The sequence below is a fragment of the Limulus polyphemus genome, unplaced genomic scaffold (assembly GCF_000517525.1).
Source record: "Limulus polyphemus unplaced genomic scaffold, Limulus_polyphemus-2.1.2 Scaffold427, whole genome shotgun sequence".
NCBI classification, from domain to species: Eukaryota; Metazoa; Arthropoda; class Merostomata; order Xiphosura; family Limulidae; genus Limulus; species Limulus polyphemus.
The window spans coordinates 333,077-357,856 of record NW_013666037.1 but is presented as its reverse complement, the minus strand read 5'-3'; the positions used below and the strand labels follow the sequence as shown (position 1 = coordinate 357,856).

At 33.0% G+C, this 24,780-nt stretch overlaps 1 protein-coding gene across 1 annotated transcript in view; it reads left to right on the top strand.

Annotated features, from left to right (window-relative positions):
• The window catches only part of LOC106458192 (follistatin-like), a 71,826-nt gene extending 60,025 nt beyond the window's left edge, over positions 1 to 11,801 (top strand). The window contains exons 5-6 of the mRNA XM_022384335.1: positions 4,765 to 4,992; positions 6,827 to 11,801. Coding sequence (XP_022240043.1) covers positions 4,765 to 4,992; positions 6,827 to 6,873 — 275 coding nt within the window. The 3' untranslated portion in view covers positions 6,874 to 11,801. The remainder of the gene's footprint in view (positions 1 to 4,764; positions 4,993 to 6,826) is intronic.
• The last annotated feature ends 12,979 nt before the right edge of the window (positions 11,802 to 24,780 follow it).

Sequence of the window (24,780 nt, the reverse complement as noted above, 5' to 3'; positions counted from 1 at the left end):
CTCATCCCACCAACTTTGGCCACTTCTGCAGTCGTTAATCTGGGATCCATTTCGATGCTCCTCTTGACAAGCCTTTTTGTCCTCTCCGATGGACCAGGACGAGCCAGACGCTGCTCATTTGTTTCCTTGCCGTGTTTCCTGGACTGCACGATGATACTGTTGACTGTCGAATCCGGGATTCTCAAATTCTGCGAAATTTGCCGCTGACTTATTCCACTATCTGCTTGACCAACTATCCTTTCTCTAACAAAATCTGACAATTCGAGAGAACCTTGAGTTCTAGGCATGTTGTAGCCCAAGATAATTAGTGTGCGGACCATTTTCATTTATATAGTGCTATGTGAACACAAATTAGTTAGCATAAATCAGTTAAATGACGAAAAATTAGGTGTCTATTTATTTGTGACCACTCAGTGTGGAACATTTTGCTGAAATACAGAAAACTGAAAATAGATCTCATGTATTTTATATTCAACAAGATAAATAAGTAAGGAAACAAGGATGGAGATACTGTAGACATTATTTACTCAAAGACATCGATTGTATAGTGTACAAAGTACTGAGTATCTACAGCCAACAGTCATCTAATGTTCATCTATTAGTGGATGGTAATTCCTGTTTCACCTTGTACTTAAGCTTTTTAAAGGAACACCAGATATTTGTAAAAAACTAACTTCAAGGGGTAATGATAACATCGTTTACACTAGAATTATGATGTTCTTTAGTTTATATAAAGTAAAGAAGAAACAAATCGACTTTTCAATACCACCACGACCTTTGTACTACCTTATTTAGTATTCTACAAAAGGTTTGGATGCAATTTACCAAGCCGTTTTGAGTTGATTTTCTTTTCCTTATAATTCTAGCATGCGTGCTTTTTTGTGCATTTTTATATGTGTACAACCTTAACAGTCAATAGTAAAGGTTTTAAAGTGTTGTCTGAACTCAATCTTTACTGTTTAAGGTACTTTTTTTCTATTGGAATTTTGTGCAATTTCTTGCGATCCCTATTATGAACCACGATAGTGGTTCATGATAAAAATGAAACCGATTTACGACAATAATGACAAGTTCATTTTTCTTCTTTTAAATTTCAAAAAATATTAGTGCTAAAACAAACGAAATGCTAAGTTACTAGCATTTCTTCTCTCATTTCTACGATTTATTAGTGTGTCAGTTATTCGGTTCTTTACTAGTTTTGTCATTGAATTCAGACTAGAATAGTAAGAAACAGGAATGCAATGAACTTCAGAATTGTTTACTAAAGTATAAAAGGATGCAATGCTTAGTTTTTGCCGGATGGGGAACCTATTTTGGATTTTTTATTCTAAAGTCGGAAACATTATAATTCATTTTAAGACTGCTTCGGTTGCTTTGCGAATTGATATTTGATTGACATAGTCAACGACATTACTCCACTCCACTCCCATCAAAAATAATAACATCGATAACGTTTATTTTGTTATCTCTCAAAAGTATAATTCCCTAATCACTCTTTAACATGAATCTGAAGCTTTTTTCTAGAAATAAGCACTGATTAGGATTATTTTTTCATTTTTGTATAACATATTTCCTTGTTATTGGTTGAGCTCTTCATAAAAAAAAATCTTATCTTTAATTATTGTACGCGATCTCATTTTCTTTTATAATTTGATACTAAAAATTAAACTATACATATTATCTCTGCATTTACCTATAACTTTTTCTGTGACTTTTTGTTACGAAATAATGATATTTACTAATTCAATGTTGATCTTTTCCAAAATATTATTTTATGAAACAAACCATATATATATATACTTTCTGTAAAGTTTAAAACGAAAGTGTCGTTTTAGAACTAAAAGAGGCTCAATATACAATTTAACTGAACTAAGTCCTTACAATAAATGTAACATTTACGTAGAATGAAGAATACTGATTTTAACGCTATGGAAATATAGATTTTGATGATTATTTTGCTGGAGAAGTAAGGTAGATATTTACTGCTAGGACTGATTATGCGCTTTTATTATGAATTAAATAAACGTATCTATTGAATAATTATTGTTTGTGAATAGAAATTTGGAAACGATTTCTTTTCATCTATACCTATAATCACAAATCAATGAAGAAAACAAGTTCAATATTTCTTCTTCTTAAGATACAGTAACGAGTGTCAAGACGTTTTTAGTGCATACATGCTTGATCGAAATTGTGTACACAGCACCGATATATTAAAAGCGACATTCCGAATGGCAGTGTGAGTTTGGCGCCAACCAGATAGCAGCGTTTCTTTTGTAATGAATAATTGTAACCAAAAAGAGTGTGTTGCATTCCATATATACTCTTTGGAATTTAGCCTTACAGTCCTTTCATATTTTAAATGTCAAGAGTCTCAGCCAAGATGAGAGAGCTATTTTGAGTTCCTTGTTTTCGGCTTTAGTAACAGGTAAACATAGAAAAATTGTTTACCCTTTTTAGCACTGCTGACTCTTTGCACAAAGTATACTATAGACTGTCAACGTAAGGATAATGACACAGTAAATTCATTAAAATAACTAAATATCAATCATATTTGCTAATAGGCATATTTCAGAAGGATATCAGTGTTCGCTTGAGTTCGAATTATTAACTATAGCTAATAAGTTTAAATGGTAAACATTAAATTTAAATCTATTATATAAAGAGCCAATATTGTCATATCACGTCTGAAGTAGCACATCAAGCAGAAAGGTCATATGCTTGGTAATGATTTAGTTTAGCTTGTGCTTCTAAATGTTGTTACATTTTCATATCAAGGTCTACCGCCGATTTAGTTTTACTAAATTAAATCATTTAATGACACTGTATGCTTAAACTGAACAGCAAAAGTGTTGAAAGCTGGAAGGATTTGTACATCCTGTAATCTCAAGGGCGTTGACTTTGTTAACAGGGGTGTCAATTTAGGGAGGGCAGGATTAGTAACCCCTTTCCCTGTACTTAATATTTGTTTATTTTGGGAAGATAAATATATGTATATTATGTATAGTTTGCACCTTTTGAATGGTTATGAAATAATATAAGAAATGATCAGAACAATTCCTCCCAAAATTGACCGATCTTTTCATTCTAGTCTAATAAACAAACAAACAAACAAGAAAACAGGCCGTCAATGGGCCTAACTACCCTGTACCTCCAATAAAAATTACTCCCTATGAAATCTAAAATAGTGTTCCAGTTTAATTAATTCAAAATATAGTTATAATGGCAACGTAAGTGTCGTAATGTTCAAACTGATTAGTCATTTGTACTGTCTGGCTAGGACTGAGTTTGAAAATCAACGTACAATAGTACAATAATTATAAACATACGAGGTGAGCCAAAAGTTTGTGAAATTTTGCGTAAAGCAACTCGAGAGCTATCTGCGCTAGCTGCCCCTAATTTAGAAGTGATAAACTAAAGGGAAACAACTAGTAAACACCACGCACCGCCAACGCTTGATCTACTCTTTACCAACGAAAAATAGGATTAACCGTCCATTATAACGCATCCATGGCTGAAAGAGTGAGCATGTTCAGTTACGAGCTTTGAACCCACAAATCGAACGCCATAACTGCCAGATTATCAAAAATTTGATAACTGAAATTTATCAACTTCAAACTGGCAGGTTTTGTCATTGCAGTTTTTCTGCCACGTTGCTTGAATTTATTGAATATATTCAGAATTTCGCAAGCTCATAAACAACGTATGACAATGAGTACCCATCTATATCTAAATATATATATACTCGGGCAATTCCCTCCATATGCTTGTTCCACGTTTTTAAAAATGACCCCATATGTAGGGAGTTACTTATTTTCTAATGTCCCTTTCTCAAGATTTCTTGACTTTTGTGTACTCCATATCTGAATACTTGTAGGGTTTTATATGCCCCTGTGTAAAGAATTAAGTATATATATATTTATACTTTGTGGATAGCAGGACGTTTAGTTCATATTTACATGCATTGGTTTAATACATTTATTATCATTTACAAACAGTATTTCTAACATTGAAATTATTTAATATTTATGATATATCTAATCAAAGAACAAAAGAGAATTTTGAAATAACACTAACTTCAATATGATTGCGCTTTACAAAAACCTACCATACAATGAAACTCTTCTTAATTTTAGATAATATTTTATATGCATTATGAATTTTTCAGTGGTGAAAGTTTTCAATTAAAGGTGATGATTTACCACTCCTTTCTTAGAGATTTCTACGATATCTTACACCCGAGTCTGATCCATAACAAGCACCCCTTTTTCAAGAAATTTGTAACACGCACTTGGTCCTCTTTGCTACTTCAATAAAGTCCCGGATGTATATAACAGTAATAATGTAAAATATAATCATTAGCTATATTTTAGCACACTCCTATTTTTGTAGTAATGGTGGGGATAAATCTTCTAAATACATAATACTTATATCAATGTTAAAAGCTTTTTCCTTAAAAGTACTGCTCAGTCAACGGGCTTTTGTTTTTGATAAAATGTCCAATAGTATATACGCTGTTATTTAAACTGATGAATAGTTTATTATTTTTATTCGAAAGTTTTCTATAAAGTTTTGAGAAAACAAGTGACCAGCATGGTGTTTTCTATTTAGAGAAGAAGTAGTTTAAATCGCCATCCAGCGACTGTGTTCAATATACAATTCTTGTTGCTGTTTTTAAGATTTGTTAAGATTGTGGTTACACGTTTTAAAAGCTTGACTCTTTATATTACGGTAATACATATATATTCATGCTTTCTATTACAGCAAATGCCACTTGTGACTCAATTCGATGTCGCCAGGGAAAAACGTGTTTAATTGACTTAAAAACTGACCTTCCCGCATGTGTTCTTTGTCCACCGATCTGTCCACGAATGAAGTTAAGTCCTGTTTGTGCTACTAATAATCAGACATATGTCAGTTGGTGCCAGATGATGGTTGATTCCTGTCGAACAGGGGTTATTTTGGAGACCAAAATCGGCCAGTCTTGTTTAGGTAGGTCATCAAATTCGAAGATTGTCAACGCCAAACAAACATAGTTTAGATACAGTCTAGAAAGTATTAACCTGAAATACATGGTAAAGTGATGTATCTTTTAAAAACAAGGATTACTGTTATTGCAAGGGATTAACTTTAAGCATACTAAAAGCTGTCTTGATAAAACATTGCTGCTATATTAAGTGATGAAGTGCTCAAAATGTCCAAATTCAACATACACTTCCTGTCATGAGGACACATGAGTAAAGAGAATAAAGTTTTGTGTAAGTAACAAGTAACTTAATATTTGGGTAATTGTTAAACAGAAATTTTGAGTTATAATTCTTAAAACAGATAAAATCCTGGTTGAAAAAACTTTACTTTTTTATCTCTGGACAAGATTACTATATTTTTTGTAAGAATAGAATAAATATGCATTTCAGATCGTCATAATCAAACGTTCAGCACATAACGTGAAACTGCGCAATTATGTTTGAATATCACAAAAAGGAATGTAGTTGCTGAGTTAATGCTATATAAATAAAATCGTGTGTTTCCGCTGAAATAATAAGTTGGCAAACAACTATTTATAAACATAATAAAGTGATTTATTTCTGGGGGAACATACTACATGTTTCAACAGAACATTGGTCTGTCTTCTGTCTGCCAGCTTATAATTATGTTAGCATAATGTACTTCCTTATGTATCTGCTGAAAATTAAAAGTTTAACAGAGAACAACGTGGATTTTTAAAACACGTAGCAACTAAAATATTCATCATTTTTTAAAGATGAGTAGAAATCAGATGTCTTCGTCTTGTAAAAAATAATATTTTCCGTATCTGGATACCTAAAACAGAATCTTTTTACCACGGGTTTTTAGCTTAAAATCATGTGTTTTTGTGGGAGATTCGAAAAGCTTTGTTACATTGACTTTTGCTATTTTTATAGCCTACGAGTATAATTTATTGCACACGGAAACAGGAAATTGCATTAAAACCTACAGAAAAGCACCCAAGATAGATTTTAAAGGAAACATTAATCAAAATCAGCTTCTTCAACACTAAACAGGAAAATTAGAGTTTTATAAAAAGAAGACAGCGACTTCAACCTGTTTTACTGTATGAAAAAAACCACTTCCTATAAAAAGAGGAATCACCACCAATATTTTCTCTAATAGAGAATCTGAATAATAACTGACCTTTATTAGAAACAAGTATTCGTCGAATGCTCCCGTTTAGGGAATTGGTCGATAGTAGTAATCGAACAAACGCGATGTTTTCGTGGTCGTATAGGTAATGCTAACAATCAGATACGTAGCATCACGCCCCCCCCCCCGTGGCACAGCGGACTTACAACGCTAGAATCCGGGTTTCGATACCCGCGGTGGGAAGAGCACAGATAGCCCATTGTGTAGCTTTGTGCTTAGTTAGATCCCTACTTCTACATATTCAAAACTGTAACCGTAACAATACATAGCTGAAAGTACGAGTTTCTCTGACTGCTTCTTGTTTTTCTCAACTCAATGAACTAGTAAAGTTTATCAAATCTGCGGATTTTGAAATTAAGCTCGTTTGAAATTAATTTACTAACATTATAAATGTTCATATATAGGACTATTAGTTTCCTGATACTGTCTTTTATCATCTGTGGTTGATTCAGTTTACTTTTTTCAATAGAGAGAATATTTATTTTTTATGTGTGTTTATTAATTGGCATAATTTTTAATTACGCTGTTATAATCAATGTTCTAATGATTTTTTATATTAATTTTCTCTACTGCATCATTAACTCATAAGTTTATAATATACAAATGTTCATATTTAATTAGAATAATTTTCTACCGATTTCAGATACATCGGAAAAAAACCGTATCTCGATATCTCAATACACACCTTAACTTACTGTGCAGGAGAAAGGCTGACTGCGATGGTATAAAAACGAAGGATACAAAATAGAGTTAGTAACTGTTTTAACATTATGAAAGGACCTTCCAGCAGGTTACGCTATTTACTACCAGGATTCAAGTGGAGCCCATTACATTCAAGTATTGCACGAATTCGTAATTATATGGCTTAATCATCATAAAGTGCTGTGTTACTGTATATTTGTAAAAAAACAAAAACAAAAAAACGAAGGGATTATAATTTATGTACCGTTACTTATGATTTTATCAGTAATTTCGCAACTTTTCACAGTGAGTTTTAGTGACAATGATATTTATACGCTTTAGGCCAACTATATAACCTTAATGGTGAAACTTTTTAATTTTTCTCTGCATTTTGTGCAATTTTGAAGCAATTTCATTTATTAAAATCGCCATGTTTAATTTAGAATTGTATGAAATCATTTCAAGGTCAGATTCCTTTTCATGAGTTTCTTTTAAGAAATACTCATTGAGCAACTACAAGAATTAACATCATCTCTTTTTGTTGTTGTTGTTGTATTAATCGAAACAAAAGTATTCAGACTATCTTTCCAACTATAGGCCTAAGGTCTTGGAGTATCCGTATGTCTATTAACGCTTTTGTTAAGATTCGCTTTAGTAGATATACTATTCCTATTTCTTGTTTAAAGGTAAAATAACTGTATATCACTTACAGTGACATGAGCTTTTACATTAAACATAACTTATTAAATTAAATGCTATAAATCATAGAGAACTCCCCCTAATTTTGTCAGTGTTCAATTAAGACGTTTTGAAAAAAAAATAATCGTCTTTCCTCTGTTTTCATTTATTCAGATTTTGAAAAATTTAAATTGCTTCAGCTTTTTTATGAAAATTTTAATCTTTCGAATTTAAAAGAGATACAACTCGTTGACTTCTGCAAACTAGAAATGAGGTTTCAGGCTTAAAACTAAAAATGTAAATTATGAATTGATTAAGCTTCCTATATACACACATCAAATAAAGTTAAGGAACACCATAGTCTTAAAACACCTGGTAGATTAGAAACGAAGATATACAATTTACATGTATCAAGAATTATGAACAATGCACATGCACAAAAATGTGAAGTTGAATCAAGTTGGAAAAATGGTACGAGAATAAACAATGTTTAGGAGGGTATGAAGTGGTACAGCAATATGTAATTCCATTAATAGGGAATGTGACCACAGTGAGCTGGTAAGCATGCACTACGAGGATTATTCATGCTTACAATGAGGCAATTGGTCAAGTCCTGTGGAATTAAAGGCCGCTATTCATGCACAGCTACTATCAGCTGGGAAGTGGGTGATTTCGTTTAGCTACACGTCTCTCCAGGGCATCTCAAACGTGTTCGATTTGTTTAGTTCTGGAGGAAACGCCAGCCATTCTAATATTTCGATTCCATTATACTGAAAATATTCATCCACAATCCTAGCTCTATATGGTCTTGCATTAGCGTTCATAAGGATGATAGAATCGCCAATAGCAACAGCATTTTGGCGTAAATAATGCTCAAAGATGCCGACCCTATATCTCAGAGCATTCATAGGGCCACTCTACAAGACATAGAGATCTGTGAGACTATCGATACAGCTGGCAACCCAGACTAATATTTCACCATCTCCAAAGGTTTTCCATTTGCAAGTGCAGCAATTCAAAAATCGTTCATTTCATCTTCTCCAGATCCTAGCACGTCGGGATACACTCTCCAAACTTAACCTTGATTCATCTGGTGATCAAAAATTGGTCTTCTACAATTGTCCCAATAAAGGTGTTCCTGACACCATTTTCTCCTCTCTGCGCGATGATAATGGCTTAATGAATCAAAAATTATAGGTATTCGAGAATAGAATCCGATCTTGAGATGTCGGTTCCTAACAGTTTGGCTAGATATCCACACATTAGAGGCCAGGTATGGCTCTTAGAAAATAAACGTGTTTTTTATTCCCTATTTCTTCTGGCCAGTAGGGATATGTAGCGATCATATGTCACTGTTTTACTGAAAACGACCTGTTTTAGGACTAGCATAAACAGTTCCCGTGTCTAAAAACCGTCTCCATATTCGATTTAACACATTAGGTGACACTCCAAGCCAAGACACAACTTGTATCTGCCTTTGTTCTGCCTGGAGTCTTCCAGCTTCTCTCTACATTAGACTGTCTTCTGAATGTAATTCACTGCCCATGTTTATTGCGAAGACTATTAAATTGGTTCCATTGTACAAAGATGTAGCTTAGACGGTCAGAAGGTCGAATGACACGAATTGAAAATTTCCTACTTTCATGAATGTATGGGATACTGCTACAAGGATCATTTCGCCAGAGTAATATGCAGTATCATTTCGAACGTCATTAAACCAAAATCTCTCGTTTCCACTCTTTTGTTTTGTCCCTCGATGGGAGGGTGGTAAGTTTACGAATTTACAACGCTAAAATCCGGAGTTTGATTCTTCGCGGTGGATATAGCTGATAGCTCAATAGGACTTCGTTCTAGAGTCTAGAACAAACAACGCTCTTTTTCCTTTTTATTAAATTAGAAGTGTTCCTTAACTTTTTTATGTGTGTGTATTTTTTTTTCTCATATGTATACTTTTATTTCCGTCACATTAACTGCCATTTGTATGCTTTAGGTATTGATAAAGCGTACACACTAAAACACAAAAGTTCGTGGACATTTTCGTTATGAAACAATTTTAGATCATTACGTTCTTCTGATTATTTTATATTGTATGAAAATTTTTGCAGTTACACGATGTTTAAAGGAACTTCATAATGGCTTATTTTGAATACTGAATGTGTATAAATCTTGTAAATGTAACGTGTACACTGACGGTACTGTTCAATTTTATGCTTGTTACTAATTATATAGAGATATCACTTTCTCTTATAGAAAGCACCAACTAGTTATTTTATTTCTCGTCTGTTCTTCAACAACATTTTATAGGCTAAACTTTGCAGATGTTTTCTTATAACATTAACCCTCCAGTGGCACAGCGGCATGTCTGCGGACTTATAACGCTAGAAATCGGGTTTCAATATCCGTGGTAGGCAGAACACAGATAACCCATTGCGTAGCTTTGTGTTTAATTACAAACAAACTTACAACCTTAAATGCTTGCTACATGTCTAATGATATATTTAGACCATTTTTGTATATTCAAAGAAAGGAAATTAAAACTGTAATTTAAAAACTTGTTAATAGTAGAAGTAATAATAATAAAATCATCTTATTTACATTGTTTAAATTGGGTTAAAAATAGGAATAAATATTTAAAAAAGATTCACAATAGTTAATGATAATAAAGTATAAGTGGTTTTCTGTGGGCCGATTGCTTACCTGTGGTCGGTGGTTAGAAATTAGAAACGGCGCAACGCTAATCCAGACCGCATACTGACAAATATCAAGAACGATACTTCGTATTTGGAAGGAGGATGCCTATGTTGGGTCGGTGCTAAACTTCACTAGCGTCTAAATAAATGATAAATGAAACAGTATTGTCAGTTAATATTGTACTACGACTTAATCAGTAGTGAAAAACGATGTGAGACTAGTTTTGACTAATCTGAACAATAAAAAATCAGTCGATTTGATATTTTTCCGTCTTTATTATGACAATAACTCAAGGTAGGTTCCGCATGTAATTAGAAGGAGTAAAAACGGGTTTAGTACTTGTCATGATGATAATGCAGAATAGATTCTGGTGTTATATTTTTAAGTTTAGTGACTTAGGGGTCAGTCTGGTTTCATATTTCTAGTCGTAATGATGTAAAAGCTAATATGACTACGTAACATCCAGCCAGTTTATTTGGAAGTATTCAGTGCTTCACTTTATCTTGACGTAATGTGGGGAAAGGTCAGGATTCACATGTTCTCTATGAGGCGTGTTTCATATATTTAAATTTACTGATATGGAAGTCAATCAGGTATCATTCTTTCTTATGCACAAGTTAGAACCCTATGTAGTTTCATTGTTTTTTCAGTCTAAAAGTGTTAAATTTGGTCTCGTTTGATATCTTTCAGTTTAAAGGTGTAGAGTGCAGTCTATTTTGCATTTTTCAGTCATATTTTATAATTTTTTTACTGATGATTAAGATGGTAATCTTCTTTCGTTTCATCCACTTTTATTATGCGGATTACTGCCTGGTTTCATATAATTGCTCAACTGTATTGTATATGTTTATCATATTTTAGTATATAAATCAAAGTGAACAATACCATTCGATCATGTCATTTCCATTACATAAACTGTATATCTGTATTCATAGTGTTCAAAATTCGTGTGTGAAAAATGTGAAATATAGAGGAGAATGCTCATGATTGAATTCAATTTTTCAACAAATTAGAATCAAGTCCAACGTATTTTTTCTAGCAACTGTACACTTTTAGGAATTAATTGATTTGTTTTATAAAATTGACTGGAAACGGGTAAGCTAAAGTGTTAATAATCGTGTTCTATCTAATATTAGGTTTAAGTTGTATTTGAGTAAATGTTATGTGATGTTTTTTTGTATTAATTGTACTCTATTACATGTAAGCATCGACACTGATATATTTCCTCAAACCTGTTTTAACACAGTGTTTTGTTTTAGATTAAATCACTGAAAAAAAGTAGTCAGTTAGATTTAAAAAGATTCTTTTTTTACAGTACTGAGTTAATCTATTTAGAATCTTAAAGTGAATTTTACGATTTTTACTGACCTGTGTACAGTAAAAAAAAATCCTGGATAACAGCAGTTCCTGAAAACATCATATGGTTTTTTGCAATCTTTGGTTTGAATTAAGTTCAATAAAAGGCAACTAATGGATATCTCCTGCACTTCGATTACTATAAAACAAAGTTTTAGATAAATACATGTACCAGTCACTTTGTAGAAATAAATGAGATTTCACCGATTTCATCTTTTTAGGATGTTTGTTTTAGTAGATGTGAACCTATGATAATTGTTTTTACTCTCTTGGATATTAGTTCTTTAATCATGATATTCAAAAACTATTTGTATGTACAGTAATTTTGAATTTCATCCTTTGAAATCATAGAAATTACATGTAATAAATAAATAATTAACAGAAGTTGGGTTAAGCGAGACTGTATTTTCTTGTTTACTTATTTTGTATTCAATACTCAAAAGAAAAAATATATGCACATTTGTTAAAAATTGTTTTTTGAAGCGATGTTTAATATATAGATAATTACAAAAAACAGCTGTGTTAAATTGCTGAATACTTAGAGAAATTCAAAAATCACCAACAGATAGCATTACCGTAATTATGCACAAAACCTGTTCAGAATCTGCATATTGTTATCTTATATTTCTCTATAATTTCAGCACACAAATCACATACTTCTAATAAACCTCGAAGGTCCATGCACGTAACTGATCCTTTCAGACAAAATTCAAGGGCATTTACATTTCGTGCAAATTTCCTAATTTGGCTTAAAATGTATAAGAAATTCTCCCTATTTTTCTTTCTTTCTTTTTACAGATTAATTAGAATATCGTTGTAAACTATATTTTTAATGTCGGTGGCCAGAGGGAACTGCGAGTTATTGATAACGCTCATATAAGAATTTTTAGTAAGTCTAGAACACCAAGAAAGTTCTAAGGATGTGATATAAAGTTTTCTCGTATATTCGAAACCAGATTATAAATGCAAGATGTGAAGTGTGCAGAGTTGTTTCAAGAGTAGAGTAAGTTGAAAGATAATCAAGGAAATATAGTTTTCAAGATAGAGATTTGAACCAGCCAGTTTAATTACACGAAGATTTTGTGTTTGCTATCGCGCTTATCGAATTACTTTGTACAAATAAGTATATTTATTTTAACCATGTTAAAGTTACTTGTAAAGTTACGACAGTTTTGTTGGCATGTGGCAAAGTAATAGACACCATAACAGAAGATGTGAAAATTATGCTTAAGCAAAGCAAGTGTACATCCTTAAAAAGTTCTGCAGTTGGCGATAGAATTATAATCCATTAAGGTTGTGAATAAACTAAAGATACCATTTCAAAGTTATTAGACTGTCAGATTAAGCAATACTCAATCATCAACTGCTGCTGGTGATATTTTAGAAAAGTAAAAGGATTAGATAAACATTTAATTACACAAAATGGTTGAAATAAATAAGGTACTATGTGTTTCAAGTGTAACTTTAAAGGGCATATTGCCATGGATTGTAGACTAAAGCTTGTAGTGAATAAGAAATCCTAAAAAAATTATACTAGAAAGACGGAAATGTTATAAATGTGGGAAAACTGGCCATTGTAGCCAAGACATCCATGAAGTATTTTATTTTGGATATCTTAACAACTATTGATAAGATATCAAGGAGAAAATACTCCAAGGATATCTTCGGGCCCAACCAGACCAAAGGAAGAAAACAAAGGAATAACCAGACATGATGAAATATGAATTAGTTGTACTTATGAGAGCAAAGTTCAGCTGAGAATATTCCATCTGTCCCAATTGAAAAAGTTCATTTTTTAAAGAAACCAGTCCATGAGTTCACGGGTCTATTGATAGGAAGCCTTGCAGTAAGTTGATCGACACAGGTTCTGCAGTCACAATAGTTTGACCAGATTTGGTAATGAAAGTTTGGAACTGCTTCCAAGTATGAAGATAGGAAAGAAAGAAAGAAAGTAATGTGAACTGCAAGTGGACTTAATGTTTCAGCAAAATTAAAGTTAGAAGTTACCCTTCCTTTAGGAGATGTTTCTACACCTCATGATGTGTGGGTAATTGACTTTGAGGAAGAGTGCATATTTGGTAAAGACTTCATGCAGAAGTATGTATGCAAGGTTAGGCTAGCTGCAAATAGCTTTGCAGTACATGACCAGAAAATTCCTGTCAACTGTATGGTCATTACTACACAGGAGGTTGACTCGTTACAACAATGAGAGCACTCATTGTACTACTAAGATGTGGAATACTCATATCACAGCCTGTTAAAAATAAAGTTACCCCTTATGACTAGGCTGTAATAGAACCAAACACTCCAGCATGTCCTGATGGATTAATGGTTTAATTATGTGGATCTGAAGAATAAAGACATCATAATTAGGGCCATGAACACAACAAATTATAAAATTCGAGTTAAGTCTGGGCAGAATATTGCAAGATGTGAATGTAATACATTCAAAGAACACCCGAAGTAGTAACCTTTGGAGAAAGATGTAGGAAGTCCAATGTGAAACCCTTAAATAAAGAGAGCTTATCACCTCACTTACAATAGTTGTATTATCGGAGCCATGGAGGTCTTAAAATTAATCAGTGTCGGCAGTTACATAACTTGCTCATGGAATATCAAGACATTTTCTCCAGTAGACCTCATGACTAAGGCAAAACAAGTAAAATGTCTCACAAGGCTGATACTTGAGATGCAGTCCTACTACGTCAGCTCGCCAGACGTCTCCCATTTACAAAACAGTCTGAGGCTTTCAAAGAGATAGAAGTCACGAAGGAACAAGGAACGATTGAACTGAGTACTAGTTTATGGGCATAACATATTGTATTTGTGAAGAAGAAGAAGGGTGGTTCCACAAATTAGAACCAATAATATCGGCGAATCTTGGAAAATAATAAAGTTTAAAAAATATCGTTTATTATTAAATAGAGACGAAGGTCCGTCAATTAACTGTGTAAGAATGTGGTTGGATCTCCTCTAAGAATTATGCAGAACATGTTACATGACCTAGTTAAATAGGTATAAATATGACACTTATGTCTTGCAATTTCACTCCTGATGATGACGTTGAAACGTCGAAACATGTATAATTAAGTTTTTGTGGTCATAGATTGACTTGAATTAAAAATATTTTTAATTGTCTATCTATTTTAACATTATGTGTTATTTATTATGTTAACATTATACACAAGTGTTAATAAAACAATACTTATAGAAATAGTGTTCAACCAAAATATTGTTCTTCTGAAGGTATTGAGGGATATTTTTCACACAAAACATATAGAATAAAAACAAGTAAAACTCTTTAACCCTCATATACCAGAGTCGTACACAGTCTAGTGTTGAGTAACCAGCAACTAACTGAAGCACTCGTGAAAATCTTTACTTGAACCTAATGTAATCCGGTTAGTATTTTCAGTAAAATCAACTGCGGTCGTTGGTTGTAAATGTGTAATTAACAATAGTGTATTTTACAAACAATGGTATCTTGAGGTTACTTTGTTACTAAAATTCTGAAAGGAATACCTTTTTTTTTAAATGTTTTCCTCTTTTCTTCGAATATACATACATGAGTCATTTCTTGCAGATATAAAAGCTTAATTAGATTTTATATATTAAGTTTGTTTGTCTTTGAAAAATATATCAATTTTTGGTATGTGCAATCAAAGGTATAATAACCTTAAATGACATATATTATTCGTTGTATGAGATTTTAAACTTTGTACCATTTCTCCATTACACGTAAGTTAGTTGACTAGAGAATGATATGCTTACAACTGGAACAAACATAGATTGAAAACAGTTAATAAAATTATTCATCTGTAAATTCGCCAGTTATGTTCTCGATAATTCATCAGTGTTATTCAGAATCAACTACAATGGCAATTGTCAAGATAAATCAAGCCTGGTCTATTAATATCTACACGGTAACCGAGTGTTCTAACTTACCAACCTACAAAGATAAAGAGATTGCTGATAGGCAAAATGGGAGATTAGGCTTGTCTAACAATCTTCTTTCATGCTTGACACTAAAAAACAATATTCAAAATTGACAATACTCAGTGCTAATTCGAATTTTTTGCGTAGTATGCTTTTATATATAACGTTGAACATAATACATTAATTCTAGTGTGATAAATTAACAAGTTTCCACATTTCATATAAGAATTACATTCGAATCTTGAAAGTTCTGCACATATCATAAAAACACCCGCTATATTGATAATGCATTATACCTATTTTGTGTTACAAATCAGATATGATAAATAATTTCAAAATGATGTTCTGAGCAATTAGAGGTAACTGACAGATTGTGTAGAATATTTACCCACATTTTCCTTTGAATATAACAGTGAATTTGAAAACGGACTTCATAAAAATTGATTACCTTAATTTGTCGAAAGAACATTTTTGCTCTTACACTATGCTACTGTAATGAATATATATTTAAATAATTAATAATTATATTTCATATTATCTGGTTTTATTCAAAACAAACTTTGTTTCGGTTTATTTTGTTGATTTCAACGATAAAAATTGGTGTTTCGAGTCTTAATTATATACATATATATAAACAAAATGTGGTTTAAATGAAGAGAATAGTTTTAAACGGTACGGTTTATGGAGAAATAATTTCTAACAAACACCCAGTCATATTTTTCAGTTGTTAACAAAGGTAATTGTAAGTTTATAACTCGTTAAGCTTTTTGTAATTAATCAATGAGACAATAAAATAAATAAATATTGCAATTAGAATTTAAACAAAAAAGGAAAATCTATAGGAAAGAAAAGCGTTCATTTAAACCAAATGGTTGTAGGGTCCCCGGATTGTAGACTGGTCTTCTTTCTGGTCGTTCTCTTTTGTGAATGTCTGTCGAAGCACTAATAAGTCCGAGAATCGAAAAGTCTTCAACTGTATAGATGTTGATGGTGAAATGTTTGCCTATAGACGTATCCCGTCCATAGTTTAATATGGTTTAAATGTTCTTATGCTCGATCACCAGGTTGGCGGCCTGTTTGTCCAGTGTATAAACTATTGTATTTTTTGCAAATTATACAGTAAAGGATACATTTAGTTGTAGATGTAAAAAAACTGTCTTGTGTCGAAAGTTGTGTTTTTTCCTCGTATATGTGTGGTGATGTTTATATATAGGCAGGTGACACCAGAATTTGCACCAGAATTTCATTTAGGTTTTTGTCATGTATGTAAAAAATGATGGATGGGTCCTTGAAAAGAGATTTAGTGGTAGGGTCTTCAGTAAGTATTGGGTAATTGTTTAGTATAATATATTTGATCTTCTTGTTGGTCTGATGGTATGTTAGCACAAGTGGAATACGTTTAGTGTGTTCTTTCTTGGTAGGATTGAGTGTTTGCTCCTGGGTATGTGAGTTAGCTTTGGTGGCTGCATCGTGGACGAGAATATCAGGGTGGTATCTTTTAGAAAATAAAGTTTTTATGTCTTTGGATTTAGATTTATAGTCGTTATCTGTTACTATACGGGTGGGAAGATTCCAAATGTAGGTATGTGTGTGAATGTGTTTTTTGTAATATATATGTTAATGTCGAGAAAGGGGAGTGTTGTATAGGATATTTCCCAAGTAATTCTAAAGAAGGGTGGAAAGAGGAAACAAAGTATAGAAAAGTTTGTAACTCTGACTTAGGCATAGATGCAGTCCCTAGTATGTCGTCAGTGTAGCAACGATAAATCATGGGTACTGATCCATTGTATTGATTAAACAAGATATTTTCGGTGTATCCAACAAAGAGATTGGTAAAGATGGGACCCATTTTAGTTCCCATAGATCTGTTTGTAGTAGTTACCATTAAAAATAAAGGTGCTAAGTGTGGGTACAAGTTCGGCTAAAAGTAGAAGTGTGTGTGTGCTGGAGGGTCCAGCATGGGTCTTTGGTCTAATAAATGTTTTAGTGCAATTAAACCTTCATTGTATGAGATAGACGTGTACAATGATTTTTATATCCATGGTGAAGATGTAGTGTTCCTTTCCAGTGGATTCTAGGGAGAAGACAGAAAGTGGGAGTTCTAAGTTCATTTACAATGAGATTCTTGGCTGTAGTGGGTAATTCGTCAGCTTCTATGGTATCTTCAATTGTAGATGTTACTAGGTTCTTGAAGCTAGAAATTAGGTTGTCATGAAGAGGAGTGTAGAAAGTACTGTTGTTAGTTTGTCTCAAAGCTTCAGTTATATATAAATCCTTGAGCCAAACTACCATGGCTCCACCTTTGTCTGCTGGCTTTATAACAATGTCGTATCTCTTTTTGCAAACTAGTTAAAGCTAATTATTCGTCGTGAGAGATATTTTTAGATTTACTCTTCAGGTTTAAATCCAATTCATTGATTTTATTTCTGCACTTACTATTTTGTTTGTTTGGTTGAAGTTAAATCCAAAGCTACACAATGGGCTATCTGTGATCTGCGAAACACTGGTATCGAAACCCGGCTTCTTGCAATGCAAGTCTGCAGACATACCGCTGTACCACTGGGGGCCTTGCACTTACGAATGAAATAATCAAGTGCGATTAACTCACCGCTGAGTGCTATCTGCGCTAGCTGTCCCTAATTTAGCAGTAATAGACGATAGTTAATGCAGCTAGTCAACACCACTCACTGCCAACCCTTAAGATAATCTTCTAACAACGAATAGAGGGATTGACTGTCACATTATAATGCCCCCACGGTTGAAAAGGCGAGAATGTTTGGTAACGAGGATTCGAATCCGAGACCTGCAAATTGCGAGTCGAGTTCCCTAACCACCAAGCCATGCCAGGCTTTTAGTAGGAAGTACCACGCTAATACAGAAGAGTCAGTTGAGATCTTTGTTTGGAAAACGTATGAATTATGAAACCCTGAAGTCATTTTATATGTATTGCTGATGTGCTAAAATTTACGAAACAATACAAGCATTGGTGGAGGATTAAACAAGAAACTATTAATATAGAAGTGATCAGCGCAACTGAACACCATAGTAGACCTGCGTGACATAATCAAATAGGGCATTTATCTATGCATTGTCCTATAAAAGTAACATATGCAAACAGGGAACAACGAGAGGAAGGACACGAGATTAGGGATGAAAGGATGCTTTTAATCCCTTGAAAGTATAACCCTCCATCAATTACTTAACTACAACTAAAACGGATTTGCCACACCTAACATTAAAATTAATGTTGTGATTTTGTTTGTTTGTAATTAAGCACAAAGCTACACAATGGTTATTTGTGCTCTGTCCATCAAGGGTGCTACTGGGGGCTAATGGTGTGAAACTAGTAGATCGTATTGATACTGGGTCAGATTACTGTGACTGATTTATTATTCTATATTTATTTTAATATCGATGTTCATTTAAATTAACTTTATATTTAGTAATGTATATAACTGATACTGATAAATATCTATTGCGAAACTCCCGCCTATTCTCTAAAGTGGTAGAAGGTTCCCGAACGTAAGAATCAACGATATATGTGTGTACGTAAACGCTAGTGTTAGCGTCAGTATTGTTACGTAATCTGAATTTTCGAGAAATTCTCCACACGTCTATAAATATAACCAACGAGACGCGACAAAACAAGAGTGTCTATTATTGGTGTGATATAGTTGGTGTGCTATAAACTTCGAAAGCTAAAAAGTGTGATTGTTAAAACGTTTATTAATCGGAAAACTTGAGATGTTTAACCAGGAACATTTATAAATTTCGAACGTTACAAACCATTTAACTTCAATGGATTCACATCGGACAATAGTACATTTACGAAACTTGACCTATAATCGGCATGTGATCAGTGAGAACTACAGGGCTAGCTCCCTGTTAAGTGTATTATACCTACATCAACTCGAAATTAACTTGCTCATCGTGAACCATCGATAAGATATCAAAGAAGTTCCAGACTAGAAAGAAGACTTTATATTGCTTGTAAGTTTGTAAAACTTTTGTATATAAATCATTGTTTGTAATAACTGTTATTGTAAATTGTATTATTGTTTGTATATTAAAACATTTGTATAAAACAAAGAAACTGTGTATATCAATCTTGTTGGCAAATATCATAAATTGGATACATTTAGCTCGATTTCAGACCATTCAAAATTGTAATACGTAACATTATTCAATAATAAATGAAAATATATGGTAACAAGTCAGGAGAAATGACACAACACTTAAATTAAAAACCTAGAATAAAGGTAGCATGTGTCTTACTGATGGAATGACTAAATGTTGACCGCTAGGATACTTTAAAGCCAAACTATTTGTAACAAATAGCATCGTGGACCAATGTTTTGTTTTTGTTGAAAATTTGGCCGTATTTTCTCTCGTTGAATTAGACTTTATTAATCAAAATGAAGTTATCCTAAACTTCTTCACAAATGTTCTTGAGTTAAATGTGCCATCTGTTTAAAGAGTAAAAACAGCGAACAGTTAAAACAACTTGTATTAAAATATGCATATATATTTTTTATCAATAAATCTGACCTCACAGATCTGTTTGAACATAATACAGTAATCACTAGTGAAAATCCAGTGTTTAGTAAACCTTATCACTATTCGCCCACTAAATTAGAAGTGCTACATGATCAAGTGGATGAAGTGCTCCGTGATGGGTTATTTGAGCCCTCCACTTCTTGGGCTTCTACAGTGGTTATTGTCAAGAAGAAGACTAATGATTTTAGATTCTGTGTGGACTACCGAAAATTAAAACAAGTCTTAGAATATGACCACTATCCATTGCCTCATATAAGTGATAGTTTGAATGCTTTGTCAGGTGTGACCAATATCACGTTAGACTTGTCAAGTGGATATTGGCAAATACTTGTAAAAATGGAGGATCGACATAAAATTACACTCATAATGGAGAATGGGCTGTATCAAATTAATGTGAAGCCTCTTGGTCTGAAAAATGCACCTGCTACCTTCCAAAGACTTATGGATAAGGCTTTAGTAGGAGAAAATGAATATTCCAAGGCTTATATTGATGATATTACAATGTTTTCGCCCACATTTGAACAACACCTGAGAGACCTTCAGTTAGTTCTCTACAAGCTTTGTACAGCCAATCTTACTATAAATATTTCTAAAAGCAAATTTTGCTAACCAGAAATAATATACTTAAGATTTAAACTTAATTCTGAGGGAGTACACACAAATGATGAGAAAGTGAAAGCTGTTAAAGACTTCCCAACTCCAAAGAGTTAAGCACATCTTTACATACGTTCATTTCAAACTTTGACACAATTACGAAAAAAGCATAACAGGTGGAAATGAACTATCCAGTGTGAAAATGCATTCCAGAAAATAAAGAAGGCTTTATGGGAATCCTTTGTCTTGCAACTTCGAAAAAAACAGGTGAGCACTATTTTTTTGCATACAAATGCCTCAAATATTTGATTGGGGCAGTTCTGTGTCTGAAGAATGTCATAGCATATACTAGTACAACACTGAAATTTACCGAACCTATACTACTACAGAGTTAAAATGTCTAGCCGTAGTCTGGACTGTAAAAATGTTTGAAACATACTTAGGTGGAGAAGAATTTACAGTGATCACTGACCATGCTGCGTTGAAACTATTACAAACACCTGAGAGGTTAACTGGTAGACTGATGCATTGGTCATTAAAGATGCATGACTTAACATTTGAAATATTTCACAGAAAACGAACAGAGAACCAATATGGTACTGAACAAACTAAAGATAACAAGTATAATCATATTGACTCGTACTTGAAAACTGGAAAGTTGTCAGATAATTCTAATATAGGTATAGAGACTGGAAATAAATCCAAACACCATGCTTTGAATGACAATATTTTTTATTACACAAAAATAGGTTGCTAGTAATGGTGAATTCAGGGCAGTCATTCCCAAAACATTGAGACTAGCATTGTTAATAGAAGTGCATCATCATCCTATGGCTAGGCGTTCGAGAATCCATATATAAAGTATTCAGACGTGGTTATTGGCCTGGTATGAATAAGGACATTAAAAATTATGTGCTACCAAGCCATGTCAAACCACCAAATTTGACCAGAAATAGCTTGCAGGATTTATACAAAGCACTAGACTATTGAAACCTGGTGAATAAATTTCGTGGAACTTTATCCTAAATCTACTACCAGGAGTAGTTATTTTTTGTAAATGAGTTGAATTGCATCCTCTCAAACAAATAACAACTAAGGTGATAGTGAAAACATTAATTAGTGAATACTTGTGTAGATATGGTATTCCAAAGACTCTTGTATCTGATAATGGACATCAGTTTGTGTCCTATTTGACATACGAGACTAGTAAAGCTATGGAAGTTAAATATATATTTACAACTCCATATCATCCTCAATCTAATATTACTCAAAGAGTAAATAGAAATATAAGTAGAATGATATCTGTATACGTTAAGAAAAATCATTGAACGTGGGACAAGCATTTACCCGAGTTTTCTCTCGCAAATAAAACTTCTATTCACGAGTATACAGGTTATACGCTAGCCAAACAACGTTTGAGACGAGAGATTTTCCTTCTTTCGGGACAACTGACGAAATACCCAACGGCACCTCAAACCGTGAATGAGCGAACAGCAGAATTGAAAAACGCCATACGGGAAGCAAGATCCAATATTGAAAAGGCTCATAAGCAACAGCATCAAGCATATAACCGTAAGAGACGCCCAGATATTTTAAAGTAGGAGTGACTTAGTATTATTAAGGACATAGCCATTATCTTCTATTGTAAATATTTTAACGGAAAATTTGTTCCGAGATACAAAATAGAAGATACTAGACCAGGTCGAATTATAGGATGATTTTATGTTTCTAATATAAAAAGATACATATATTTTTCTAGTGAAAATTCTCTGGATACCAGAGAAGATAATAATCGTCCTAGGCAGTTGCGGCAAAACAGAAATGTCAAGTATAGTATACTTGGAAGTCTTCACCCTATAAAACAAGACTTCTGCTGTTGTGTCCATTCTTCAAGGGATCCTGCTAATGACCTACTTATGTCTTCTGCTCAACCTACTCAAAGGACACTATGGCTACGTCGCAGAGTTGGTTATCGTAGTTTAGCTGGTCTTCGAATTGTTAATAAACTTTCGGTAAGCAGAACCAGAGCAAGACGCTAGTGAAGATCGAGCTGAATATTCCAGAAAATCAATTGTTGTTTTTCTTTGTAAGGTATATGTACTTAAACTGTAAAGGATTTCTAGTGTCAGTATAAAAGGGAAGATAAAAGTAATGTACGAAAATTGGGATACTTTGTACTAAGTGATTTAATTATATCACTTCGTTTTTCTTAGGGTGAAGGAATGTGAGATGGCGAAAAACTACTTTTATTTTGTTTACTGTTCCTTTATTATTTCTTCTATAGTTTATTCCAACTATGAATTTTTAGTTATATTATAGCGCTACCTCAATTCTAGAGAGAGCATGTTTATATCATAAAACTGACAAAAGCTTCCTCTACCGGTGACGTTACAGATATGAAAGATTATGTACATTAGCCAGTCACATGAGATGTAACCTCGTGGACTAACCACTAAATAAAAATCCTTCCTTGATCTTAAACGAGTTAGTTCACAAGATATGGTGAAAACGAATTATTGCTGATTATTCTTTGAATATTGGTTTTTCGGAAGTAGGTTTTTTCTTCTTTTGAAATTAATAACATTGATATTTTTGTCCTACTGTTTATTAACGTTTATATCAAGTCTTGACCAGGCACGAAACTAATGTTGTTTTTGTGTGTGAGAGAGTTTATTTGTTTGTAATTAAGCACAAAACTACACAATGGGCTATCTGTGCTCTGCCCACCACGGGTATCAAAACCCGGATTCTAGCGTTGTAAGTCTGCAGACATACCACTGTGCTACTGGTGGGCGTGTGAGAGAGAAAATTTGTATTCCAATCGTTTAAAAAGCTTTATTTTTTTAGTTCTGTGGTTTTAAAGTTTAATAATTTTTTGTTTTACCTTAGTTGTAGCGGTGTTTTGTTCTAGTCCATTACACTACATATTCACGATAACTTAAAACAAACAAACATTCTGAGATGTATTAGGACACGCCAAGGATGCCGTACCATTTGATGGTGGCTCCATCTCTTGCTAACTATATACTTTTAAAGAAAACATATATTAAGCATTCGACTGTTCAATTTGACACAGCTCACGTGGATTCTATCACGATTACAGTGATACAAAATTGATAGATATATTTAACTTAGTAAAAAAATTGAATATTTGTTATAAAAGATTGAGTGTTTCGAAGAGACCCAAAGGTGTTTAGAAAATATTACAGTAGTTACATCTGTTTCGGTGTAAACTATTATACATTAAGTTCATGAACTATCAGTTTTAAGCTATTACACATTAGAATTACGTTTGCGATTTTTATTAATATAAATTTATTTATATATTTTAGCACCAAATTACATAGCATTAATACTATCTATTTACTTTACTTGAATGAACATTCAGAATGACTGACGAACCACTAAACAATTTGTTTTGTTACAATATCTAATATTGTAATTGAATAATTTATAAATGATATAAATGCTTAAGTAAAACGGAAACATAATTTTTGACCATTATTAACCGACTTAAGTCTAAAATGTTCACTATCGGTGGGGGTCCACATATTGTATAATTTAGTCCACCCACGCTTGGTGTAATTTTAGATTGACTACAAAATCGTGAAACCACTCGTTTTCTATGTCACGTATATCGGGAACGACATAATTAATTGCTGATATTAATGGCAATATACAGGCAGTATCTTGTTTACATTTTTACAATGTAGTTTAGAGACTCTGTAACAAACAATTACAGACACCACAAACGTGATTCCAAAACAAGTAAGGTTCATATAGTCCCCACTGGTTGTGCTAGGGCGAAATCTTCTCGCCGCTTTCGCAGACTTGTACTTTGCATAAACAAATTTACGAGTATCTTGTTTTACTCGTCAAATTAACAATGACGGAAAAAAAACGGTGTGTGTACTCGACCATAACATGTAGTCCCAGTCACATCCTGTTTATTTTGCCTTCAGTTGAGGCACCATATATATACACCTGGAAAAAAGTTAAGCACTCCCGTGTTTTTTTCAAGTGATTCAGATTCGACGTTCTTGTGACTGATTATAAATTACCATTCAATCTAAACGTGTTTATCAAATGAAATTATGCATTATT